The following is a 27,667-nucleotide window of genomic DNA, read 5'->3' on the forward strand; positions in this document are numbered from 1 at the left end:
AAGCTTTAATTCAGATAATAATGCGGGTCACATAGGTTGAGTAATTGTTTTGAGACCAGTAGGGGGATATAAATGAAGACAAACCAAGGCAGTCCATGAGAGATAATGGACAAATAAATACAGGATCAATGGGCGAGTTAAGGCAGGTTAAAGTGTTTGTTAAAGGCTCTATCGGTCCCTGTGGACTGAGGCTTGTGGAGTTGAATAATGTATGTCCGCTCCCGACGTAATGAAGTGGAAGTGATAGGGAGGAATACGGCTGGCCTCCCAGGGCTCAACGCAAACTGTACACACTCTTAAGAGCTTCCTGTAGCCTAAACCTGTCTCGCTCTCTGCCTGTGTCTGTCCGTGTCTACCTCTTAGACTCTCTCGCTCACACACACACACACACACACACACACACACACACACACACTGCACATTGGCTAAGAGGGTTAGCTTGTCTCTGTTCCTCTGTCTTACATCATTGATGAGGAAGGCCAGGGCATTTATAGTATCCCACTCAGAGTTCAGCAGCTCCAGATCTTCCATGAGGCTCTTATTAGACAGGAGCAGAGAAGCAGCACGCAGAGATAGCATGGCTGCTACTCAGTGGTCAGACAGGTTACTTGGTGTTGGCAGCCTTGTTTGTGGATCAGGTCGAGCCTGGCTTGCACTTGTACTTGGTTGGTGCCATCGTGCTTAACAAGAGGCAGCCTCTGTAGACCGTGTCTTGTGGTGGAAAAGAAAGGGCTATTTTCTTTCCTCATGATCCATTTATTGCTTATCCTCTTCTGTCCTCTTCTTCCTCCCTGAACATCCCTGCTTTTTTCTCAAAGAGCAGTAGCATGGACGTGAGGTGGAAACGTTACCTCATGTTACCCTCATTGTCATTCGCCTTGCTGGTTTAACACTGTGAGACAAAGAAGTCTAACATAAAAATTTATTTTATTTTTATTATGTTTTACTTGACTTTACAGTTTCTCAAGTCTTCATTTTTTAAAAGTGGTTCAGATAAAACATTCCATATTTGTAGTTACTTTTACTCAATGATTTTTTTTTCCTTTAGCACTTGCCATTGTTAGCTAATTGTAAATAAGCCAAGAAGGAGTGCAGCAAGGTGAAGAAAAAAAAAAAAGACAGGCAGTGCAAAATCATTAAAAAGGTATGTTTAAGTCATTATCTCTGCTTGCCTTTCTGTAAAAGTCACTGTACGGCACTGGTGTAAAGAAACATTAAATTTTTCTGTCAAACTTGTGAAAAAGGTGTTAAAGAAACAGCCTAACATTCAATGACTTGTTTTTTTTCCCTATAATGTTAGCCTATTAACTAAAAACAATTAAACTGGTGAGCTTAGCCTAACAAAAACACTAGAAACTATAAAATGGGGAAACAACTAACCTTGCTCTGTCCAGAGACCAGTGGTAAAAATGTGCCTACAAGTAAGTCTCAAACTAGCTACTTAGGATGTTTATGTGGTCACTTTTATTATTTGCTCACGCAAGCATGACTGACATGTAGATGTACACTATAAAGACTCATATATACCATTTTCATGTAACTTGGAGCTGATTAAAACAATTCGATTGGTTGCTAAAATTATTGTGCATTAACTGTTGATAACACAAAAAGGTAATTACCATTTAAACTGTGAGTGCTGACAGAGGTAGCAGGATTACCTGTGAAGCGTACAGGGCAATATTCTCTCTTCAGATTCTGCCAAATATGGCAAAACTGATCAAACAGCACTTCACAGTCCAAACAGATATCGCGAAAGCAACCCGAGTGTTTCTGAAGGCAAGTCAGCCACCTGATACCAAACTTACAGAGCAGCTTTTCAGTTATTAAATACAAAACAGAAGGCAGAGAGATCCACAAACAACAAATAGTCCACCAGAGCATCTCATGGGAGGAAACACAGCATGTTGTGACGACCATGAGTTCTAGCGTTTAGGCATTCATTGGCTGCAAAGGACCATATATTAAAAATATGGGAAATCAGTAGATTTATACTTAAAATGATTAAAGTCTGCATTTCTGTCACATCTTTGATTTTTGGTAAAAATTTTCAATTATAAAAAGTGTGTGTGGCAGGTGGCAACTGGCACATTTTTGCATGTAATGTCTACACCATGTAACTTTGTTATTGTCATTTCATCGAAGTAAAAGAAACACGAAACTGGTTGGGATCAGTAATTTGTTTGTGATGCAGAAATTCACATGAACAAAGAGAAAAATATATATATATTAAAATAATATTTTGAGATAAACACAGAAAATTAATGATGAAAATTGGTGCGGCATTTACATGCATTTTCATGACCCTGGAGACAAATTATTTTAGTTTTCACTGTGGTGTAAAAAAATGGATTAGAGGGATTCTGATTTCATTCTGGGACCTCCAGCACCAACCACTAAGAGCTAAAACCAAGTCGAAGGCTCAAAAAGCATCTACATGTTAAACAGTGATTAAAATTGCATAGATTTCATACTTTAAGGTGGAAAATGTTCAAATGGGACGCGCTGTGATTGAAAGAAGTTGTGATTGTAGTTGTTTGGCCCTCCACTGCAAACACTTTGTGTGGTACTTAGCCCTCCTCCTCTCACATTAACATGCTTCTATCATTAACCCCCACGCCCCACCTACTGCATAATAGCTAGAGCTGGATGCAGGAGGGAGGAAATAAGAATGTTTCTTTTCTTTTTTTTTCCTGCGGAGCATCTTGAATGAATGATTGATGTGAGGGGAACGAGATCAGAAAGACATAATCACGGTCTAACGAACGCAGAGCCTTAAGAAATATATACCGCAGGAATGCTATGAATTTATAAACAGACCGTATATTAATATATAAGTAGCTGGTTGAAATAACAGAATCTGTTGTGTCTATCTATGTGCAGTTTATAATCATTATTTGTGGAATACTCTGGTACAAAGCTTTGAAAGTTTAATTCAGGCTCTGCACAGTCTCTTCATTCAAATAAACGTACAAGTTATTTCCCCGTGTACCATCCCAAACAAACATTAAACACACCCGTGTTCATTGTCAGCGGATAAACAAATTGCCATTTTCCTTGAGTGACGTATGTTTTGTGTGAAGACGTGCAACGCCAGAGCAGGGAGATAACTTCATTTCCGAGCTTTGAGCACAGATGAGGGCGAGACAGTTAGTCCGTGTTCAGTATATGAGCACCTTTCATGGGACAAATGGAATGTCAATCAAGAGCCGGTACACAGATGCTTTCTCCCTTGTGGGGACCGAGATGCTTTCTGGTGATGCAGCTCTGTTGTTCCAGCCTTACTCTGGGTGCACTGGGAATATTTTGTCCTTTTACCCCTCCACATCCCCTCGCTCCATTTCAGATCCCCTGACTATTAACCATTTCTTTAGCTCTCCAAGTTTGCCTCCTCGGGTTTTTCCTCTTCTTCACATCCATTTCTTCATGTTGGATTTTTGCACGGAAAGTTTTTGTTTTTTTAAAACCTCTCCTGTCTCCCAGTGTAAGAGACTGTGGGAAAAGAAACAAAACAGGTGAAAAACTCGAGATCTGCACTAAGGATCTTGACTCCCAGAAAATATGTTCATATACAACCAACACGCACAACAAATATGTTTTGAACGGAATCCAATTTATCTTCTTCTTAGATTTAGGCTGACATTTCTTGCAATCTGTATCTGAATCTGTGACCCTCTTGATGCGACATTTCTCATGGTGATTTGTTAAGACTTAATTTTCAGAATGGTTAGAACAGATCTTCAAAGTAACTCCAAGCAAACCATAAAGCTGCATGTGTACATCCACAAGGAAGTAAAACTGAGACATAAGTTTGTATGAAAGGCTGCTCCTGTTATTGTTGCTATGACCTCTAGACCCAGTTTAAGTAAGGTGATATACTGAGTAATTTTTTTAGAGAATGTCAATCTCCTAGCTTGAAAATGTCACTATAAATTTTCAGTCTGGCTAAAAGCATTAAATGTGGTTAGAATTAAAAGTCTGTATTTAAAAAGTGGACAGAAGTTCTGGGTCTGAAAACCAGTACAGAGGCGCTTTTGTGCTGTATTCTTTCTTATGGCCAGAAGGGGGCGACACCTGTCACCACAAAATTAATCTATGTAAAACTGACACCTAGCTATCTTGCTATGTAGCCAGTTTGTGAACTTTAAAATTGAGTGTTCCGATATGTCAGCAAATATATTTATATTTTGTTGCCTCAGCTTAAGTTGAAGAATTAAAGTGGTCATACCAAATATTGACTTGTATATACTGAAGCTGTACAAACTCCGTTTTTGCTTTACATACTGTATTTCCATGTATGTTTGCACATTTTTCAATAAATCGCCGATGATGATGACAGTGATGATCCTATATAATCACCATTATATTTTTCTTTTCTTTCAGACACACGAAACAAACTTAATGAACCCTAATATTTGTTATGTGCAGTTATCCATTTACTCACTTACCCCGACTCAGTTCAGGTCAACTGGTTGTTGTGATTAAGGCGTTCCAAATACGTGTTGCTAACAGGGAAGTTGAAGGGGTCATCTGGTGGCCAGAATATTCAACATCATCACTCCTAACACGGCTGAAGGGTGTTTCTTCCATCTCTTCTTTATGTTTTTAATTTTAATTTATCGGCTGATACAAATGCAGATACCAGTCGATTGGCAAATGTCCAATAATATCTGCTTGCCTATAAATTAGTCAGGCTGTACAATTTTTAAAATAAAACTGTATTTATCAGTTACATAAGAAGATGTTATATGTGAGATTTCTGTAAAGTCCTAAAGTTGCAGAGATGGTTATACTGGTTGCATTTATTAAAGGTAGATTCAACATCAAATGTCTGTCCCATACCACTGCATGATCATTTGCAATATTTTATTTTACAGAAACAAAAGAAGAAAACAAAAAACAAAATCACCACTCTTTCTGCCCCTTCTCCTATCTTAAAAATTTGCATACAGTCCCTAATATCTGTCCTTCTTCTTTTCTTTCTTATACATCACAAAAGTTCTATTCTGCCATTCTGCCACAAATGTGTACCCAAATATTTTGGTACAATAAGCCTCTCTGTTATCCTCACAGCCCTTTCACACCTGCCCTTTTCCTCCTCCCCTATGAATGAAAAGTGGGTTGAGAGAAAGAGAGAGGAAGGGGAAAAAACCGTTTCCACTTCGTTGGGGCAGCTTAAGAGTTTGTTATTAAAAACATGACAAGCCATTCAGCCACTAAAGGTGCTTACTCAAGGGAATGCATGGAATGTTTATTCTTTGATTAATTTGCTTGGAGGAGACCTGAAATTCCCCCACTCATGAATATGTGGGTGACAGCGAGATTTCTCCGTGGTGACAAGTTATCTAAACAACAGGGCAAAACGATTATGCTAATATCAGGTTGTAGTCATCAATCATCCCGTGTCAATGTGGTGTCAACGCATCACGTTCCCGATCCCACCCCCTCTGGCCATGCTGTGCTGTGTGCCAGTGTAAATGCGTGCGTGGACGTGTGCAGCTGTGCGCCTGTGTTTATTGAGAGAGGAGAATTGATCACAACTCTCTTTACGCCTGGGGACTCTCGGGAGCATCGCTGCGCAGAGCTGTTCTGTTGGATAAGAGGCGAAAGGAAACTGGGAGGGAATTAATTAGGAGTGAGTTTCTTCATCTTGATATGAACACCGAGCTACAACACACACACACACACACACACACACACTCGCGTGGAGTCCGGGCTGACGTCAGACAGACGCGCCTTAAAAACCAAAGAGCGCATCACGGAGAGATGCGTGGTTTGATCACACACACAAACTGGCGTTGGATTGTAAGAGAGCAGGGACACTTTAAAGAGCAGGAGCAGACTGGTGGATGAGGTGGAACTGCGGGTGAAGCCGAGAAGTTACTTTGAAAGTCCGTCAGCGCTTGTGCGTAAAATGAAAGCGCTGCGTAAATGTCCCCCTGTCCACTTTTGGACGAGATGGTAGATGAAATTCCAATTTTAAAAAAAGAAAAAAACTGGAAAGTTGACCGGAAAGTATCTCTGAACTAGTGTCAGGGCAAAATAATTTAAAATATTTTTTTTTTTTTAAATCTGCGTTTGGCACGGATGCTGCTGGAAGTCGCTCCACGTCTGCACTCCACTTATTTCCTCTTTGGTCACATTTGAACCATGGCTTACTCTCAGCTGGGATACTCCTACTCCACCACGCCACAGGTACGGGTAGTATATTGTTTTGTCTTTGATGTTATTGATGAGGACCTGCGCTAAATTAGGAGGATAAATCGATTTTAACTTGTCAAAAAAAGTCCACCAACACGTTCACACATGACTGGAGTAAATGTGACAAAATCGGCGTGTCGGTGCTTTGTTTTATTCCAGCTTTTGTTTTGCTTTTGAGAAAAAAACTGAGATTAAACATTTGCTCCTTTGTGAAAGTAAGGAGACATTTAAGCGCCAGTGTACGTAACATAGTTTCTATACACACCAGATTCCCTTTCCTTTATGGATATTAATGAGTTCGTTTCATACATTTTTCCTTAGTTTCTGATGACTTCAGGCTCCCTGGCCGGTTGCTTGGAGCCGGGAACCCCCCCGTCCCACCCGGTGCTGCGCTCACCGGGCCACCAGCTCACCCCAGGAGCAGGCATCGGAGTCTACAGCGGCCCTTATCCAAAGAGCCAGAGCTATTACAACACCTGCGCTACGGACGCCACTCTCTATTCCAGAGTGAGTGTCGCACTTCACTTCTAACTCTTTATTTCTCGGCATTCCTTTCAAAGTGTTCACTTCCGGATTTTTTTTTCTTATTAGTCTTGCCCTTAAGGTAAAAAGGTGTAAAGATGGTCTCCTGTGCAGGAACATTCCTGAAAACACATAAATAAATAAAAGTGTGTTTAACCTTGATTAGGCATTCATTTCTTCAATATTTTCAGGGGCCACTAGATCACAAAGAAGGAGCTGCATCTGTGCATGTGGGGACATCTCAGACTCCTGCCTATTATCCTTATGAATACACATTTGGACAATATCCTTATGACAGATATGGGTAAGTAAACAAGAATGCTTTCACTGCTCTTAAATTAAAACATATTTTTAACATGATAACTGTAAAATATCAGTGTCAGCGTTATCATTTACTTCAGAATGATGGGGAAAAACCTGTCTGTAGCATGTTTATGGAGTCAGTGTTAGACTATAATAATATTTATTATATTTATAGTATTTTATTGTAATTTACTCAAATTTAATTGGAATTTATAATACCATGTTTTACAAATATCACATTTTCTTTCCCTCTGTTCTTCACTTACTTTTGGTATGAGCTAACTGTTTATTTGATTATCATCATCTGGCTCAGTTATTCCTGCTCAGACGGCGCTTCGCGTCGTAAAAATGCCACCCGAGAGACCACCAGCACCCTGAAGGCTTGGCTGCAGGAGCACCAGAAGAACCCCTACCCCACTAAGGGGGAGAAAATAATGCTTGCCATCATCACCAGAATGACGCTTACGCAAGTGGGTTCTTGTAAAATATTTGATGTTTATCGGGAAACTTTGGTTGTGTCGCATGATGTGTCTGATTCTCACCTTTTCCTCATTCCATACAAATAGTACATTTTCCCATATTTTGACCTTCCTTCTGCTCCTTTTATTACTTTAAGTTCGCTTCTGATTTCTCCTTCCTTCCCTCAGGTGTCTACGTGGTTTGCAAATGCACGGAGGAGATTGAAAAAGGAGAACAAGGTGACGTGGTCACCGCGGGCTTGTAAAAGCTCAGATGACCGAGGCTGTGAAGACGACAGTGATGAAGTTGAGAAGCCACTTAAAAGTGACAAGGAGCTTCCTGGTACGCAAGTCCTAAATCAGTCTGCCAGCAAAGTTTGCTTTGTTTCATGGTTTCCCGAGCTTTGACTGTTATGCACAGACTCTTTACAGTCGGTGTCATTTGTTTTTCTCAGAGCAACAGTGCGCAGACCTACAGAGTGATCTTGAGGACTTCGACCTGCTGGAGTCCGATGCTTCTGACTGTGATCCAAAGCCACAGTTTCTACCTGAGGACAATGAAGCGAACCCAAACACAGAGCTGCCCCACGTGCATCTCGCACACAACCCAGATACACTGCACAGAAAAGAGAGACTGTCCCCTGACTGCCCCAAACTCACACCGGTCCAACACCAAAGCAGCTCCTTCTATCTTAATGCAGACCTTCGAAGCACAGACGCCAAACCCAAAATCTGGTCCATCGCTCACACTGCTGTGTCTTTGGATGCCAGCTTGCAGTCCGAGTACCCGCCGTGTATGCTGTCATCAACCGGTACTTCCTCGTCACCCGGGTATCCGACCAACATGGCACTCACCAAGACAGAAAGGCAACAGGAATCTCCGGTCGCCACACTCAGAGAATGGGTGGATGGCGTTTTCCACGGCCCTCCTTTCCAACAGCCCAAGCCGGCTGAGGTATGGAAAGGCCTAAATGAAGCTACGATAGAGAGCAGAACACCCGGACAGTCCTTTGAAATTGGGCGGTCTGCTTCAGCTTTGTAGTCCATCGACAAGCCATCGTTGGGAGAGACTGACTTAAACTCGACTTAAAGTGAAAGTCGATATTTTGACTGTGTGACTTGATCAGCTGACCGTTCACTAAAAGCCACGCCCGTTTGCCTGTTGAGGTTTCCGTTTTGTTTTAAGGCAGGACCGCCAGTTCTAGTTCAACAATTGTTTTTGCGGGCTTGAAGACAGTGGGTAAAGATTTCATGCTTAGAGTAAAATGTCAGCATCTTTACCAGCTCACAATCCAGACTGAGCCATGCTAACAAACTTAAGTGAAAGCAGTGTCATCCCCCGTTGCACTGTTTTTCCTCGTATAGGAAATGGTTTAAAAAAGACACCACACTCTTTATATGCAGAGAATTCCTTTTACTAAAGACCCATGCACACTGCTTCAGGAAACCCGGCAGCCCGGCAGACGCGCTCTGCATAGTCACAGTTGCTAAGCTATGATTGGAAAATTGTTTTTTTTATTGAAGGACTTTAGTGAACGGTCAGTTATCGGTGTATGATCCTAATGTGGCAATTTGATATCCCCAATGCTCTCTTACAAGTTACAGACTGTTGCAAACTCCATCAATGATCAACTGTCACTGCACACTTCCCTGCTCCAAGGCTGTATGATGCACACACATGAAAAAATACAGTGTTGTACACTTGCACTATAGCCTGCACATGCACTGAGTCACAGAAATAAAAGGCGTGTTCCTTAGCATGGCAAAGTTCTCCGACTGTGCCCTTACATTAGCTGCCCGCTGTCTGGAACCAATAGTAGCATCATGTTAGCTGATATAAATCCAGTTCAGGGGAAAAGGAATATACCTCGGCAGTTTTGGATGCGTGTGCGTGTGTGTGTGTGTGTGTGTGTGCCACAGACAGGGTATTTGTGTGTGTTTTGAAGGAAAGAAAGGGGGAATGTGAGTGGTATTCAGCCGTGACTAATGGAAACACACAGAGGAGGGTGCTGCTAAATTGTTAAATCGATGCCACTTCCACCTCGGCTCCAGATATAGCTGCAATCAGCGATGCGTCCCTTTTCATTAGGCGGCTTTTGACTTTGTCAACCTGGGACTGCAAGAAAATCCACCACAAGCAAAATGCTTCATAAAAGCTCTTAAGTAATTTTAACTAAGTGTCACGTCTTTATCCCCTCTGGTGATTTCTTTTTCATGCAGGCAATAAATAGAAAAGATTGCTATAATAAACAGAAATCAGGCAGTTATCATTAGCCTAAATAACTTTTTCTTTTTTTAAGAAAAAATGCGTTTTCATCAACTTTAATTATTAAAGGAACCTCCACAAATTTCACAAATAAAGCACAAGAAACAGTGAAGAGCTGTTGTCTTTTTCCTTCACCCCCCCCAACAATCTTTCTGCTCATCCTGTTTTCGATTTAGGAGCAGTGATAAAGTATTTATCAGAACAGAGGAGGGATCTGCCTGGGCTTTGTATGGAATTAACCATTTCAGATTAAATAATTCAGGATGAATTCAACCGAGAATTTCATTCTGTTTCTGCTTCATAAATAAGTAAGATCTAAGATGATAAATAATGACATCTGACTTTTTATTTCTGGAAAGTTTTCTTTCTCCCACTTGCCAGCGGTTGGGATCTTATTTTGGTAGGCTGCAGATATATCTTTCATATTTTCGCTCAAATTTTTACATTTTTCAATCCAAATTTAATGAACTAGAACAGGTACAATTTTGTTTCTGGCTTAAAAAAATCTTGAGGCAGATTTGACTTCAAAAGAAGAAGTGCTAGTGTTGTGAAGGACGCGGAATGGCAGCCAGATAAGAGGTTGGCTTTGTGCTAAGTGGGGAAAGAGATACAAGGGTATACTTGCACTCACCCTTAGCTGTTTGAGACAAACCTTTTTCCTCTGGTAGAGAGAACGGGGAGTATGGGGAGAGGAGTATGCATTTTATCAAGTTGCTATAAGTGGTGAGTGCTATATGGTGTTAACGTGACTTAGCTTTGGTTAGGAAAAGGTCCAGCTTGTTATTTTTAATACAGTATTTGTGCCTGTGTTTTAAATATATAATTTCATTAATAATTGCATACTTATTGTGAAATTCAAACAAGCAATAACACATTTATTATCAACTAAGGGTCAGCAGAAAGAAGCTGTGACCACAGTACATTTAAAACAAGGCTAAAGGTTGGTTACTTACACATTCAACCACTGTGCAACATTAGCATTCACTGGAAGTTTACAGCCACCAAAAACTGAGCACATTACTCATTTTCTATTGTGGTCTAAAATAACTGCTAAGAAAATGATTCATCTATTTTGCTGATAAACACTCCACTGTACTCACTAGCTGGTTGCAAGTTTGCCTCACTACAATTTGCTCATTTTTTTTTCCTTTTTTGTTACTCAAAGTAGAACCAAAATAGTAGGCTAGAGCTATAATCTTAAAAACCAAAATCAAAGAGCTGGAAAACATTTCAAATAGTCGAGCTCTTGGAAAGTGAACAATCTGTTGGTTATAATTCTCTGTTGATTACATTAGCATAGCCTGAGTACAAAAAAAAAAAAAAAGAAGTGAAGCCATCATACTTTGGTTTCTGGACTGCCTTTTTAAAGCCTTTGGTAGTTTTGGTGTTACAATCCAGTTTCTTTCATTTTCTAATTGTTTCGTTTTTTTCTTTTAATTTAAATACATTTAAAACCACATTTGGATGACAGAGTAGCACTGGAGTGCTATTAGCTAACATTAGCTTGGTTAGCAAGGTACTGCAGTAATTCAGTGCTAGCATATTGGATGGCAGTCTGATTTTGGCTAGCAGGAAACAGCTTTCAAACTGAATGAGGAACTGGAGAGACTGAACGACAAACATAGTGTGTCTTACGATGACTAAATACTGAAGAAAAAACAACTGTCACTCAGATGCAGTTACAACTGATAAGATATAACTTTAAGCATAAAACAGGTTAGAGCAGGGGTGTCATACTCCAGTCCTCAAGGGCCAACATCGTGTTTGTTTTTGAGATATCCCTGCCTTACCTGCTGCTGATTACCTGCATCAGGTGTGCTTTGCCAATAAGAAGCTACAAGGGCAGGTTAGTTGGAAAACAAGCAGTACAGTGGCCCTCGACACCTGTGGGTTAGAGGACTGAACTGTGTAAATTCATCCCCCATACAATGGCTAGAAAGAACAAATTAGCTATTAGAAAAAGAATTAGCTATAGAGAACAAAGTGTTTTTTGTACATGTAAGCAAAGTTTTAATGTGGTATATCTGAACATTTTAAAAAAAGGAGTCTATGAGGACTGACTACAGACACCATAAAACACTGATGTATCTTCCAAGTTAGGAAAACGAAGCCAATGCAGAAGTGTCTTAAATCTGCATTCTCTCTGATAGCAATGGTCCTACAGAATCTATGGGACAAAACCTTCAGCCAGAAAGTAAACACTTTCCTGCTGAGTTTATGGGCTCACTCCTTTTTGGTCAGATTTAATTTAAAAAAAAAAAATTTACCATTCTGCAAAAGGTAAATGGACTGGTACTTACCACCATATAGCACTCACCACTTATAGCACCTTTCTACTCAGTTGAACACTCAGGCTTTCTCATTCACCCAGTGACAAACATATTCATAAGGTGCTTTTATCTATTCCAAAGCACTTTCTAACATTTACTCCCGAAAAATGCATCGGGATCCAAACTAGACTGTTCAGGGATTCAGCCAACAACCTTCTGATTAGCAGACAAACAGCTCTGTTGATGTGTTCCAGATTAAGTTGGAAATTATAATTTACTAGTTCCAAGTAAAAATCTTCATCTGGAACGTTCAATGATATGGGATTTCCAGTTTGGAAAGTCGGAGCAGCCTCACCAACCTAAAGTTTACATTCCTAGATGGAGGCAGTGAATGCAAACAGTAGTAAAACTGTTGAACCTTTATTCTGTTGCGGATCTGTGACTTGTGGCACAGGCAGAGCATTGACTTGGCTCTATCCATGGATGTGCTGCAGCAGTCGTTTTAATCCCTCCCAAAACAAGTATTATTGTCTTTTGGTAGTGATGCTTGAATTGTTCTACCTTGCTAAGAAGTAAAAAAGGTTTTTGTGCCCGCTCTGACTTTACCATTGGAGCACACTGACTCAGGAATGATGTCACTCCTGAGTCACCTGAATAACAATCAGACAACATCTTACTCGTACTATGTTAAAAAAAAAAAAAAAAGGAGGATTATCTGCGATATGAAACTGAAATTTCATTGGCTAACAACTTGTCAATGAGGGAGTGGCTTCACGGTCAAAAAAAGAGAAAAAAGAGAAAACACTCAATTTGAGGTTCCAAAAGGAAAGCAAGGTAGCTACATCAGCAAGGTAGCTACATCAGCAAGGGAGCTACATCAGCAAGGTAGCTACATCAATCTTTTACACTGTCTATTGGACTAATTTAAATTTTTAACCCAGTCTTAAATGGCTTTTCAAGGAACTGCAGTTATTTTTTACACTTCTATGTTAGCTTCATTTAAATAAAAAAGAAAAACAATTCACTCATAGGCTGAGCTAAAGCTAACTAAAGGTTATAAATAAATGCAAAGTTGACATTTAAAAAAATCTCAGCTTGCTTTTAACCAGTGTTCATTTTGTTGAACAATAATTTTAAGTTACAGTTGTCATCAACAACCTATTCTTCTGATAAAAGAAAAGGTTAGTTTGATTATAACTAAATAAAAATTAAGGCACAAGGACAAAAACTATGATGAAGTGTGTTGAAACTTGCAAAAGCGATTAAAAATTAAATGAAGATAATCTGGAGAGATGCGATCCAATGAGAACCAATGAAGTTGTGTAGAAAGGTGGGACTAGTTTGTAAGTGATCCAGTCAGAAACAGGTTTAGACACACACATCTGATCTGCCCCAACTAAACGGTATAACTTTTTTGCGAAACGGTACAACCAGCTCCCTGTTTTGTAAACCGTGTGGAGCAACTCTCACCAGTAAAACCAGATAAATCTTTTACACTTTATATTTTAGTCAAACAAATTAACTCTAGATTTAATCTGCTACAATTTTATGGTAACAAAAAGAATTTAGACATCTAAATTATTACAAAAATGAAATGACATTTTAGTCAGAAGAATGACTGAAGATGAAGACTTCTTTTAACGGTTAAAGTGTCAAATCAGACCAAAAGTTCTTTCAAATAAATGCTTTTGGGGAGGATATCGTGTGTAAACCTAACACTGAGTGAAATCACAGTCAAAAATGTTAAAACTAGAAATGCAGCTAAAGTTTTGAGCATGAATCTTTTCGTCATGACATTTCTCTTGTATCCCTTTTTTAACAGTCTGTTTTTTTCACGTTTCCCTTTTAACTGCTCCAGCTATGTCGTGTCTCCTCTTACCTCCTTCCCCAACTTATTCCCCCGTCCTCCATATTCCCTCCTCCGTCTTCTCCCTCCCTCTGTCCCTCCACTTGTCTCACCTCTCCTCTGTCTGCTGTCGACACAGTCGAACGACTCAACAGCCAGTCTGACACGCAGGCCTGCTCCCTGGGCCATATAATGTGATTAAGACTCAGTGTGTTGCTGCACAGGTCGGGGAATGTTAGACTCACTGTTTACCTGTCTGTCTCACAGCACCGGGAGCTTCTGGGCTCTTTGTGTCTCGAGGGATAGTTGACACAGAGACATGTGCGAAGGGCTTTATTAGTGACCTTGGAAAGTAAGCTGCAAATGTTTTTGCATTAACATGTATTGTTTGTTCATATTCTATTTCTTTTCTTCTTCCCTTCACAATCGGACCCTTTTTTCACAATCACTTTTATTTTTAAAATTTCAGGTGGAATGTCTGCACAGGAAGTATTGACAACTTTAAATTACTCCTCTCTGCACCTCTTGTCTGACACCTATTTCCTTTCAACACTATGTCTCTGTTGCACACTCAAACACACACACGCAGGCATAGATATACACACACTTCTAAGTCGCTTGTGTCTTGTCACACACACTTTGGTTTTCCGGGGCTATCAAAGTGCTGAGTGCAAACTCTCTCCTCCAAAAACTGTCACATGTCGCCAGAGGTGTCTCGCTCCCTGCGGTAACCCTCTGAGCTCCTGGCACAAGAACAAGTCATTATTTCCATGGTAAAGGTCAGACGCTCTGTCACCTGACTCTAAAGTGGAGCTGAGTGGAGTCGCCCCGAGACAATGACCAAAGGTCAGTTTTCTGTTTTGACTCTCATACAGTAGGTGTAGATTTGAGGAGGACAGGCTGCTCCCAGATCTGCCTCTGAGCCCCTTTTGGTCACACTGGCTTCCAGACATGGAGGCTCAGATAATTGGCTGCAGGGAGCTCCTTAATGAGCCGCGGGGTCTGTAATGTGACACATCTTCAAGGAGAAATATTTTAATAGGGCAATTACAGCGATGAGGAGGATGTTTTGTGTGGAGTGAGTGATTGTTGTGGAAGGACGCCGTGCTAAGGAATTCTGTGGCATTTAACTCCATTATCTACTGTGAGGCTCGGTGGTGGGGACATTTTCAGTGTGATTACAGTCTCATTTGAGCTTATCTTTGTCTGCATGGTCTGACCCGACACTGTAGGTCATAATATGCTTAAGGGTTATATTTCCAATTACGATCTAATATTATGGAGAAGGAAAATAGGTAAGTGGATGTAGAGTTCAATCCCGTGCTGATTTGACAGTTGGAAACTGCACCCATGAATGAGCCAGTCTGCAAATTGGTTAAATCCACCTTTGCAATCTGGAGTTCCTTGATATATATATATATATATATATATATATATGATGCTGAAGAATATTACATTATGCTGGAGCAGCGCATTTAAAGGCGCTGAATAATGAAGCAGTGCAGTCAAACCCAGGACTAAAACACTGTGCGATTCACACGCTCAGTTTCATCTGAAGATTTTGCCCCCGGCAATGCCTCCAACCCATCCAACCACCGCCTCTGAACCACTCAGACTTACCAACCGCAAGACCAACCAGTCAGCTCTCTGACACTGACCCGGCTCGCCTGCCTCATTTTAACAGTGCACCTCTCTCCCCTTCAATCATCCACTGTGGTCTTGACTATAGATGAGGTTAACTACAGCGTAAGCCTCACTTCCAGGAGTCACCAGGGCCAATTATATCAGCCTGACAACTCTTCCCAACCTGAGCTCCATGGTGTGGAAAATGCAGTTCCACTGCCTGCATCACTGGGGACAGAACAGGCTAGTGCTGTCTGGAGCCCGAGCCAAGCGCAGGCCAATTTGGCATGCAGAGGTCTATGGAGAATAAGCCTGATGAAATATATATATGATCTTCTTCAAACATGTATTGTTCCGCGCTGCTGTGTCCTATCAGGCTGCCCCTCCACCCCCACCCCAACAGTATCCTGGCAGAGCAAGACCTTACAGCGCGGATCGTCGGGAGCCGATGGAGGAATGTTAAGGTCCTTTTAGTGCTCTTCATTGTAAACAACTGACAAAAGTCCTCTATTTATCATCTCTTTCATGTACTAAAGAAACAATCCTAACTTTGAAGCAGGTAACACTTTGGTGCAACTTACACTACTTGTATTTTCATTGATTTTAATTACAAGTTTGCATCACCTTTCAATGCATTATATTAGAAAAAAAAATTAACTTTGCTGTGTCCAAAGAAGAAAATGTAAAACTTGTCTTATTTCCTGAAAGAAAGCCCTTCAGTCTTTGTCTCCAGCCTCAGAATAAACACCCATGCAGGACTCTGCTGACCTCTGGCTGTCACAGGGTGGAACTGCATCCTATTAACCAAACGTACAGCAGCATCGGTGAATCTACAGTAAGAGCAGCAACTTATTCAGAGCTTCGCCTTCAAATCTACAAGAGAAATAATTAGAAACTGCCTTTACACATTTGACTGTCTACAAAACTTTGTGTAGTGCAGTCTTTGTCTTTATTCCAGGATGCTTAATTACAAAGAATGAACTCTCAGACAAGATATAATTTATTGACCAATATGGTGATTTACACAGAGAAGCAAAGAGGAAATGTTTCAGTGATGATGCTTCTGCTTGAACTGTAGTCCACAGTAGCCGCAAGTTCCCACTTTTGTGTCTTTATCCTGAAGACAAAAAACAAGAGCGTTTACAGTTTGGGAACATTACATTAAATGATCTTAGATTAAAACAACACTCTAAATAAAATATTACAGATTATATGTGCAGAGTCGGGCTATAATCTCTCCAACTGTTCTACTCCAACCTACATTGTGCCTAATGAAATCATACAGAATTTGCTGAGTTTATCCATTTTAACAATGATGCCACACTGTTGGTAAAAAGTCGGGACATTGAGGAACATAAAAATGATTTATAAAGCAAAAAAAACAAAAGAAATGATCTTCATATTATTCAAATCCTATTTAACACACTGTACACATTCAGGAAGTGAAGAGCGCAGCTGTTCTAGTTTTGAAATCCTTGCCTCTTTGTGTGACCCCTGCAACGGACTGGCAACCTGTTCAGGGCGTACCCACCGCTCTACCTGTAGCAGCTGGGATAGGATTCAGCCCCCCCAACCAGGAAATGGGTAAGTGGAAGAAAGACTCAGAAAGCCATGCTGTTAGAATACATGTACACTTTGTCCTGTTTAAAAGTCTGGATAGCATCGGTAGCTTATTTTTGTTTCCAGAGACGGAGCCATCTTCACTATTAGTTTATGGCCTCGTCCTGTGCCTACAGAAATGGCCAATCAGATAAAAGCCATTGTGAGATAATGGTTTTTGGTTTTTTTAGAATTACGCAACTTTTTAGTCTTTTGTTTGGTCTGTTCCAACTTTGTTCCAAAAAAAAACAAAAGAAAGGGGGAAAAAAAACCCATAAAAAATGAAATTGATCAATTTCAATTTATTTTCAGATAAAATAATATTTTTCCCCGAGTTTGGATACCATCATCAATCAAATATTACACCAAATATGAAACTGAATTTCATTTACATTTTATACAGCGTCCCAACATTTTGGGAAACGGAGTTTGACAGTCTTTTGGAGTCATCACTCAACCTCAGTGCTAAATAAACTTCATCGTTCCATCTGTCTATTTTCTTTTTCTTATCCACTTCAGGGTTGTGGTTGGGCTGGAGGCTGTCCTAGCTGTCCGAGGGTGAGAGGCGGCACAGAGGCATCAGGCAAACTCTACACAGAAAGGAGGATTCAGAACTAGGAGCTTCTTGCTGTGAGGCGATGGTGCCAACCATCATGCTGCCAACTTTATCAGTGCAACAGCACCTTTGTGTTTTCTGAGAACCCTCACTGCACAAAGCTGCTAGGTTTAGGAGATTCATGCTATCCGATGCCTATCCCAGTGATATGAATACCAAGACCTTGAAATAATTTTATCTTAATGGTGTCTGCAGGGTCTTACCAAGTTGATGTAGACTTTGGGGTGTCCCAGCGCTCCTCCGCCCCCATCGCAAGATACCACTCTGGCTTCGATGTCAGACACTGGCTCCTCTGCCACCAGGTTGATGGCAAAGTTCTTATTCACCTTTAAACAACAATACAAAGCAATTGTGTAAGTACTTTCCAAAATTTGACGAAGAAGTTGCTAGGTGTGGTATGGGGACTCTGCACTGATGTGCATGTTTTTTTGTTGTTGTTGTTTTGTTTTTTTAAAGTATTTTCCAGGTGCTACTTAAAACAGCTTTTCCAAACCTCCTAGTTTTATTTTGGATGCCTACATTAATTTACTTTGCACACAGAAACACAATTATTTCGCAAAAAACAAAAACTGCCAGAGTCACAATTTTTAACCCTCCATGATCTTCTGGCATTGACCTTTGTCTTCAGTGGGATTCAAATCAGGGCTTTGTGCAGGCCAGTCAATAACGTTCACTTTGGTCTTTTGGAGGCAGTTCTTCACCAGGAGCAACATATGTTCTGACTCGTTGTCATGTTGGAAGACAAAGCGACGACCCACATCTGACCTAAGGACGTGCTTCCAGTATGCATTAATCTTTCTCCAAGTTGTCTTTAGCATACTTCAGTCTAATTTAAAGTTGTATCTTCTGAAAAACTGAAGTTTTTTCTTGGTCTGCAACCTCGCAGTCCATTCAGGATTCTAGTGCTCGTCTTCTTTGAGACTACAATTCTCAGTTCTTGATTTTGCTAAGTCATTCACACAGTTTTGGTCTTGGATCTGAAAGACCTAGGCCCTAAACCCAGTTAGCAGGGGTTACACTAAGCTTAGCCAATAAATACACACATTAACAAATTGTAGAGAGCGTATTTCTTACCTCTTTCTGTTTGCCAACAAATCTGGCTCTCCTGTAATCATGCTCATCAAACACCTAGGAGAAAAACAAAAATTACACACAGCAGTTTACAGGCACCCTTTTATTTTGTTTATCTGTGATTTAACATTGTGGTCCTATTATGAGAACTGTTTTAAGAGCGGAACTAAATGAAACATTTATATTTATTGTATTATATTGCATATTGTGTATGCAATATAATCAGTGACCAACATTCAAATGTCAAACATCTTATAAGCAGAGTAATTTGGAGCTACAGCTATGGAGCTGCTGGCGTCAGTAACACTATGCTAAGGTTAGCTAACAATGATTCATCGGGTAAAATAACAGTAACAGAGAGGCAGTTTTCAGTTCACCTGTCCGGTGTGAGTGATGGGCTCGCCGGTATTGGAAACATCTACACTATAACGGTGAGCAGGTACAGCAGAAAGCTTCAAAGGCGAAACAAGCAGCTTAACATTTTTACTGAAGGACAGAACTCTGCCCACTGTGGCCGCCATGTTTACAACAACCTGCTTTCCCAGACTGCCTCGCAAAGGACGCTTATACCGTAATTTAATTTCGCCCCGAGTCTTGCTTTTCAGGCTCAAAGAACCTTTACCGGTGGCAAGCCTTCGGCAAGGTGCATTTATTAATTTTGACATATATTATAAAATTTTAAGTAGTTCAAATTTAAAAAGACGGAATCGGAGACTGTTAGTATGGAGGAGGGGGTGTGTTCTCCCACAAAACTAGCGAGAGGAAACTGCCTGAAAGGCAAAAATAAGGGCTTCACTATCCTCTCATACACCGGAAGCTGTTGTATGTACTTGAAGCAAGAAAGCAGTGTGGTTCTTGTTGTGGCGATTAACACGTACTTACAGGGGCATAACCCCATGAATTCAACCTTCTAGTGATTTCTGAAAGGTTTGTTTGTGTTGTTTGACTTTGTAATGTTTTCTGCGCAAGACTGTGTGAATGCTTATTTAGTCTAGTGCTAGCAGGTCAGCTCTGACATGCTCGTCTCCTTGGCCGTTACATAGCTATGTTGTGTGGACACCGGGTGGTAATCTTTACATGTACAGAGTTTTCTTGTACAAGGAAGGTAGTAGCCTTTAAATATATCATTTTTTAAAGGCCCATGGAAGAATTTATTAAATTGGTGTGTAGCTGGTTAATGTTTCACGTACTAGGTCTCATGAGTAGTGCTTATTCTGCAATATGTTGCTGACTGTATTAAAAAAAACATGTTAATATAATTACTTTTGTTTGCCCCAGTTTGTTCATCTCCAATAGTATTAGAACGTTTTTCAAGGCGGTGTATTGTGCTTTTTGTTATTTCCTCTCATTTATGTAGGGTTGCAATGGGTGATGCTTGTGTTAAAAAGGCCGAAGTTTCAAATAAAGAAGTCGGCATATGTGCAAGAATTTACTGTGAGCCAAAAAACTCAAATTTCATACTTTTTTTTCTACTCTAAACGTTGTATGAGGTCAGTTAGGACAGGTATTCCAAATGTGGTCATCTTAGGCACGCAGCTCCGCCTCCTGTCAAAACTTTAGGTTTGTGAGGGGCAGCCAATTAGAAGAGTGCGGGCTCAAAGGGAGGGGCAAGGGAGCCAAAACGGGATGTTTCATACGGATGAGAAACTAAGGACCCACAGGATAGGTCCGCATGAATTAATGTTTTGTGATTTTGTGTGACAGTTTGATTCCCAATGAAATGTCACAAAAACGATGAACAGGTACCAGTCACACCTTCCCAGACTAAGATGACCTCTTTGGATGCCCTGTTTCACCTGACCAAAAGATTTCAATGCACTTATTTTAAACAGATGGTGAATCCACCCAATTAAGAACCTGGAGCTTCAATAACTTACATTTTCAATAGTTTTTGCTTGATGAATGGCTAATACTTGCCTAGTGAAAAACTTAACTAATCTTTTCAGCTCTGCATCACAACATGAAGAACTAAAAAATATCTATTTTGGAATTCTCTTTGCAGCTTTTCCGCCATGGCCCCCCTCCTGCTGAAGCATCTGGCTACCTCCCTAGCTAGGCAAGTGGCCCAGATGAGCCAGTGGCGTCTGACCTTCTCCTCACCGGCAGCCTTTGTTCACAGATCTCTCTTTACGCTCAGCGGCGGTTCTCGTGCATTTCTCCCATCATCGGCCAGCGTCAGCTCCATCCAGCTCCCTTCTTCTGGCTTCCCGGCTCGGCGTGAAACCTCTCTGTTGGGACAGTGCCGGCACGTTCCCTGCGTACAGCCCTCTGCGGGAATGAAAACCAAAACTGCCCTGAAGAGGCGCTGCAAGGACTGCTTCTTTGTTATAAGGAGGGGACGTTTGTTTGTGTTCTGCAAGACAAATCCAAGACACAAGCAGAGGCAGGGCTGAAGTGATGTACGAGCGTGGGGGTGACTGCACCCAAGGCGTGGATATTTACGAAAACTGCTGAAGTAATAAATTGCTTGGCTGAAAAATACTTTGAAATCTTCTCACCTCTCTTCAGTTCCTCTCTTAACAACAAAAAAGACACATTTTTTACGCATACTGAGCAAAACTCTTGAGCCGCCCTGTGTTTTTGCATATTTTGATTCCAAAGCTAGGTGGGGTTTTTTTGGCTTTTTTTGTCATTTAAAAAGAAAATGTGGTCTTGAGCGATAGTTACCAGGCTTTGTGAAGGTCTTTCAAAAGTTTTTCTTTAGACAGTGGCCTCTTTTTCATTTATTTTCAGTCCAGTTCTTGTACCTGACCATTTTCTGGTACCTATCATTCAACCTGTAAACTGTGTCTTTAGGCACTTTGTTACTGGCAGCCTGTTTCAAAAGACATAATTACTTCTCACTTTTTTTAGGGTAAGTGACTCAACTAAAGAAATGAGAAGTAATTTTGTCTCAACTTGACTCAATTCATCTTGAGTCTATTAAAAAATGCCAACGATAACAAAGTTTTACAGGAGTAGAATAGTATTTTTGCATCAACAAGGTCTGAAGCAGCGTGGGATCATCCTGATGGAGAACAGAACGAAACGTAGCCAACATCCAAAGAAGAGCTTTAAATGTCCTTCAAGAAGCCTGGAGAACTATTCCTAATGACTAAATAAAGGCATGACAAGAAAGCTGACCTAAAAGAGTTCAGGTTGTGTTGAAGAATAAACATGGTCATGCCAAGTATCGATTTTAAAGCTTGCGAGGATTGAACAAACAATGTTATTCCCTTATATACTGTATTTACATTTATTTTTGAACCTATTTCCCATGTTTTTTCCAAACAAAATATAAATCAATGAGAGTTTGCTCAAGACATTTGCACAGTACTATAGATAGATACATAGATACTCAATGGCCACTTTATTAGGTAGAGTGATTCAGCTGTAGATGGTCAGAAAATCACATAGCAGCAATGTGGTTGTTGGTCCCAGACGGGTTGGTCAGAGTATTACAGAAACTGCGGCCCACTAACAATTTCCCTTACTAGGGTTTACAGAGAATGAAAAAAGACCGAATATCCAGTAAGCAGCAGGGTGAAAATGGCTTGCTGATGCCAGAGGTCAACAGAGAGGCTCAGACCTCTAATAGGAGGATAAAACGGTAACACCCAGGTATACAGGAGAGCATTTTTAAATACACAGTAAAGTCTGACCTTGAACTAGATGGGCTACAGCAGCAGAAGCCCACATCAAGTGCAACTCCTCATCTAAGAGCAGGAAACTGAGACTACAATTCACATAGAATCATGAAAATGAGACAACAGAAGATTGGAAAATGTTGCCAGGTCTGATTAGTCTTCATTTCTGCTGCAACATTTGGATAGTGGGGTCAGAATTCAGCATAAACAAAATAAAACCATGGCCCCATCCTGGTTCTGGCTGGCAGTGACGGTGTGAGAGATGTTTTCTTGGACTCTTAAGTATAAATACCACAACCCACCCAGTGCAGTACATTATGTAAAAATCATTAAAAATACAAACAAAATTTAAAAAAAAACAGGAAGATTTGTGCACTAGGTTTTTCTATGTTCTTTAAAATCAGGACCCAAATATTCTGACCAAAACTTCCACCACCGTCTTGTTTTTAAAAATCTCCAAAACAAAAAAGACAAATCTTTCGAACAAATGAACACTGCACAGCATGCACTGACTGATAACAAGGTATTTTTTTATGAAGACAATTTAAAACGATCATTTATTTTTTAAATGCAATAGAATTAACCAGTTAACACCTACACTGGCATTGAAAACCCATTTATGGTTACACTTACTGACATTTAGCACCCCCCCAAAAGACAAATACAAATGTCTGAGAGGACTAAAATCCATTACACACATCCCAGCCTTTGCACATAAAATAAAAAACAGTGCAAACCGTACAAACTGCAAGTGTTAAAAATCTCTGCCAAACAATGCTGGTTATTCAGCTGCGAGGGCTCTCCAGAGGTCAGTGTGCAGTGTGTGAGCAACATATAGATATTTCATGTATTTGTTTGGACAAATTTGCAATATTTAAGGCACTTTTTTATTTTTATGGCGGCCAATAACAGGAAGAAGATGGGGACTTTGATTTTTGATCAAAACTGTTTGTGTTGTTTTTATATGAAAAAGTATTTTTTTTTAATCTGTCAGTATGCAAATGTTCATGCCTTTTTTTCTTGCATTTTGAACAATCCTGGTTTATATTATGACCAATCTACTGCAATGTCGCTCCTTTTATGACCTTTATGGTTGCTTCCAGCAGGATAACACACCGTGTCACAAAGCTCAAATCATGTCAAACTGGTTTCTTGAACAGTGAGTTTCAATGTACTCAAACAGCTTCCACAGTCACCAGATCTCAACCAACAGAGCACCTTTGGGATGTGGTGGAACTGAAGTTTCTAACAACATCAGACTGAGTTCCATCATTCTTCCACAAGAGGGAGCCAAAGTGTGCATCATGGACGGTCGCTTTTCAAACTCCCAGTCACATTCAAAACTTTGGGCAAATTCTCTGCCACTGTATGTTTACTAAAGGCCAGAAAAGGGGCCATGCAGAGAAACGCTCTGACTGACTGCAACACTCAGTCCCAAAGTGCCGAAGAAACCAAACTGGTTGAAAGATGTTTGGCAACAAACACTGAGTGTACGCTGGCTTTGCTCGAATAGTTTCCTAAAGGTTAATATTTGCTGATGGAGGATCAGGGATTCAGAAAACGTGTGTACATGCACATATATTATTTGAACACTTCTAATTTCGCGAAAGCACAGCAGGAAGGTTTGATCCAGTGTTTGGGACCATCCAATGGCTTTCCACTAAAGCATTTGGTCAAAGAAACACAGATTAAATGATTCCTTTGTTTCTGTGTGAGCTGTGGAAGGTTATCAAATAGGTAAGTCTGAGTTCACCTGGCACACTCAGCTAGTCATTGCTGTGGGCCAGTAAACGAGTCTTAATGCAAAGCTGGAGGAAAAAAAACAGTCAGCCACAGGATACAATGTAAATCAGCCATCTGTGGCTTTGAGGATCAACAGAGTCTGATTACACGGGCATTTGCTGGCATGTAGAAAATAAAAGACAGCAGAAATGGATGGGTGGATCAAATAGAGACGGAGGAAACAGGACTTCAAACGCCTACTGGACTTCATTGAAGGCAAATCACCCGAAGCATCTCAGAGGCACATTCCACAGCTAGTGAGACCGTGCTGTGTGCGAGCATCTGCAAGTGACTATTTCAAACGTCCCTACAGCAGGTTCAGCTTCTTAGAAAAGAATGAGCTCAGATTTCTTTCGCCGCCGTGATTATGATTATCAATTTGCTTTTGATAACTGACCAAATAAATGAATATGCTACAATCACTTGCACATCACTTCATCTAGATCATACCACTAACTTCTTAGTTCTTTACTGAAGCAACCGCCGCTCGATAATCTGGCTAACATGTTGGTGGTCCTCAAAGAAGCAGTGCCTTTGATTCTCAATACTCTTCTAATCAAAATCATGTTGGTGTATTAGTTTTAGTAGAGATAATGTGCAATATCTGTTTTATACTGGTAAAGAGCCTGTAGTCAACATAATTTATGAACGTGTTATATATGAAAATAAAGAAACTACCTGTTTTGCAAGTATATTTATGACTCTTTGTGTTTGTATCTACGTTCTAATCAATCCAGTCCTTTTTGGCAACTTAAAATATCTTTATAGAACTATTACGTCATATTTGTTGCAATTGCTGTCCTCTTAACGAGATCTCACTTGAAAAAGGACGTTTTTTTTTTTTTAAATGTGAGACTGATTTAAAGGAAAATACCGTTTTCATTCATGCGAGATATGCTTGGCAAATTATAGGCCTCGTTTACAACAGTTTAAATATTTATATATTATTTTTGGCAATCACCGGACATTTTTTGGCGTAACTCAGAGTCTTCTGTCACAGATTACCGATAATAAGAAGGCAGATTTGTCAAATTTGATTGCCCGGCACTGTCGTTGCTTTCAAAGTAAAAGCTTCAACACGACGGTATACATAACAGCAGTGTTGGATAAGTTACTTTAAATTAGTAACTTAGTTACATTACTAGTTACTTCTCTAAAAAAGTAACTCAGTTACTTCAAGTTACTCGTTACTTTCAAAGTAACTAGTTACTAGGGAAAGTAACTTTGGTTTTACTCAGAATTCTCTTGTTAATGTGTTGCTTCCGTAACTGGATACCCAGCCAGACTGCCAGTCTTCTATCTTGCTTACTTGCCACATGTGCACTGTGCCACCTACCAATAGAAAGGAAAAAATAATGTGCACATTTCCACGAGAGAAATCCCACGCCTGGACCGTCGTTGACCGCCGCCATGATTCTAGCCTGCTTTTTACATCCAACACAAAAACTGCAGTCGTGGTGCTTTTGATTGTACTCAGAACTCGGAAATTCTGCCTTCTGAATAGGAAGATGTAGGTAACACCAGACTGCAGATGAGCTGCATACAGAGCTGGACTGGGACAAAAAAATTGTCATTTTGGCATTTTGACTAGAGACCGGCCCACCATTATAGGAAAAATCATAAAGCCTTTGAATGAAAATAAACACTGTTGTGACAGTGATGTACACTGTTCTGATGGTATATATGTATCAATCTATCAATTGTTTGTTGTAAGACTCAGATAATTATTTTTTTAAAAGCGAGACATTTTAAATGAGAATAATTGGCAACACTTTGCTAGATCCGCCCCTGCACAGTTACCAGCTGTCAGCTACATAGAAAAGCATCCTGGTGTTATTTGTCTCTCAGAAATAGTTCATAACTTCCCTTCAACTCATTCATGTCACCTAAAAGGTAAACCTGTTTCTCCATCACCTGTTTAGCTCTGATGATTCAGTAAGGACATTTCCTGGTTTCATCTGCATGTTTCCCTCTCACCAGATAACCAAACCGATATCATGACCAGCAGCTTTACAGCTGTGGCTCCAGCAAACATCAGCTGATACTAGAAATTAATATTAAATAAATTCTAACACCAGCTGATCAAGCTTAAACGTGCTGCTGTTGTTTAACGCGACATCCGCTGGTTTCCTCTTTCTGGCGCAAAGTGGGCGATAAATAAACAAGAGAGAAAAGCCGATCAGCTGATCATTGATCAGTTTCGTGATTGAAGTAGAAACGGGAGAGAATGAGAGAAGAAGAGGCAGCTGTGCAGCTTCAGCTTTGTGTCTTTTTCATTGTAGCTGAAGTCCGGTGTTGTGCCAAAAACTGATTGTCTGCCAAAAACTGATTTCCGGTATTTGCCAAAAACTGATTGCTCGTATTTAAACTGCTATAAGTAACTTGTTGGGCTATAATATGTGAAATATATGTCAAATGCATCCCTTATGGATGACATAAAGTCATCTTGAGCCACAAACAACATTCGTGTAACAAGGTAGAAGCCGCAATCAGTTTTTGGCAGTTACTTTTATATAACCTTTATTTATGCAGTTAAAAAAATCTCATTAACATTAAAAATGTCTTTTGTAAGAGTAAGCTGGCCAAGAGGACAGCAGAAATGGCAGCAAATATTACAATAGTTCAGTAAAAATATTTTAAGTGGGGATAAAGGAGCGGATTGGTTATAATGTAAGTACAATAACACAGAGTTGTAAAGATACTTGAAAAACAGATCATTTTTTAATTCTATATATAACCCCTTGTTAAACCCTGTTCACCGAAGTCTATTTACGAAGATACGTAAAGATATTACCCATAAAAAAAATACACAGAAACATTGGAAATCACTTTTTGGCAGGCAATCACTTTTTGGCACAACATCGGGACAAACTGTGTTCCTTTTCACCTCAGTACGAAACGCGTAATATTTTCTCTGAATACCAGACGATTCTGTTTTTTACGGGACGGTTGGCAACTCTAATAATTAACCTTATGAACAAAATAAAGTTCAACATCAGTAACATAGCACCCACACAGCTGTATATAAACTCCGTCATGCTAGCTAGCACGCAGTACGAAAATGTCAGCATACCGAAAATAAACTCCACCTAAACTTGGTTTATATCTGACTCCGATAGACTGCAGGTCATAACTTCTTACCTGAAGTTCAGTTCACCTGACACTCGGACCGGCGGCCGCTTCGGGTCTCTCCTCTTGCCTCCCTTTTCCTTCATCCACCTGCTGGCCTCCACCACTTGCTAATGTTATTGACTCTGTGGAAGCTCCGTGATATCCACCACACGAAGTAACGAATAACGAGCCTATCTAAATCCCAGTAACGAGTAACGCGTTCCTGGTTTTGGCATAATAACTAGTTACCGTGCTCGTTACCACAATAATAACGTAGTTACTGTAACGCGTTACTTAATAACGCGTTAGTCCCAACACTGCATAACAGGCTCGATTATACGTGTGAGCTTCCAGCTTAAAAGGCTAAAAAAAGCAA

The 27,667-nt window shown here is 40.3% G+C and overlaps 2 protein-coding genes and 1 long non-coding RNA gene across 4 annotated transcripts; 2 read left to right on the plus strand and 1 right to left on the minus strand.

Moving 5' to 3' along the window:
- The first annotated feature begins 5,527 nt into the window (after positions 1–5,527).
- Positions 5,528–9,870, plus strand: irx4b (iroquois homeobox 4b). Of its 2 annotated transcripts, none has more exons than XM_005450784.4 (6): positions 5,528–5,632; positions 6,520–6,705; positions 6,912–7,024; positions 7,337–7,493; positions 7,671–7,824; positions 7,937–9,870. In XM_005450784.4, the coding sequence occupies exons 2-6, from the start codon at positions 6,526–6,528 to the stop codon at positions 8,521–8,523; spliced, it is 1,191 nt and encodes a 396-aa protein (XP_005450841.1). In that variant the 5' UTR covers positions 5,528–5,632; positions 6,520–6,525; the 3' UTR covers positions 8,524–9,870. The 2 variants fall into 2 exon arrangements, with proteins under 2 accessions (XP_005450841.1, XP_003443866.1); XM_003443818.5 differs by lacking the exon at positions 5,528–5,632 and adding an exon at positions 5,753–6,192.
- A 507-nt stretch (positions 9,871–10,377) lies between these two features.
- On the plus strand, positions 10,378–15,180 carry LOC106098129 (uncharacterized). The gene is made up of 3 exons (XR_001224246.2): positions 10,378–10,470; positions 14,131–14,215; positions 14,333–15,180. It is a non-coding gene; the product is annotated as an uncharacterized LOC106098129 (long non-coding RNA).
- Positions 15,181–16,418: 1,238 nt separating this feature from the next.
- On the minus strand, positions 16,419–19,333 carry ndufs6 (NADH:ubiquinone oxidoreductase subunit S6). Its single transcript, XM_003443772.5, has 4 exons — positions 19,150–19,333; positions 18,776–18,829; positions 17,905–18,027; positions 16,419–16,603 (listed from the first exon to the last, which is right to left on the minus strand). The coding sequence occupies exons 1-4, from the start codon at positions 19,291–19,293 to the stop codon at positions 16,535–16,537; spliced, it is 390 nt and encodes a 129-aa protein (XP_003443820.1). The 5' UTR covers positions 19,294–19,333; the 3' UTR covers positions 16,419–16,534.
- Between the last annotated feature and the right edge of the window lie 8,334 nt (positions 19,334–27,667).

Source organism: Oreochromis niloticus, linkage group LG22 (assembly GCF_001858045.2).
Source record: "Oreochromis niloticus isolate F11D_XX linkage group LG22, O_niloticus_UMD_NMBU, whole genome shotgun sequence".
In the NCBI taxonomy this organism is placed as follows: Eukaryota; Metazoa; Chordata; class Actinopteri; order Cichliformes; family Cichlidae; genus Oreochromis; species Oreochromis niloticus.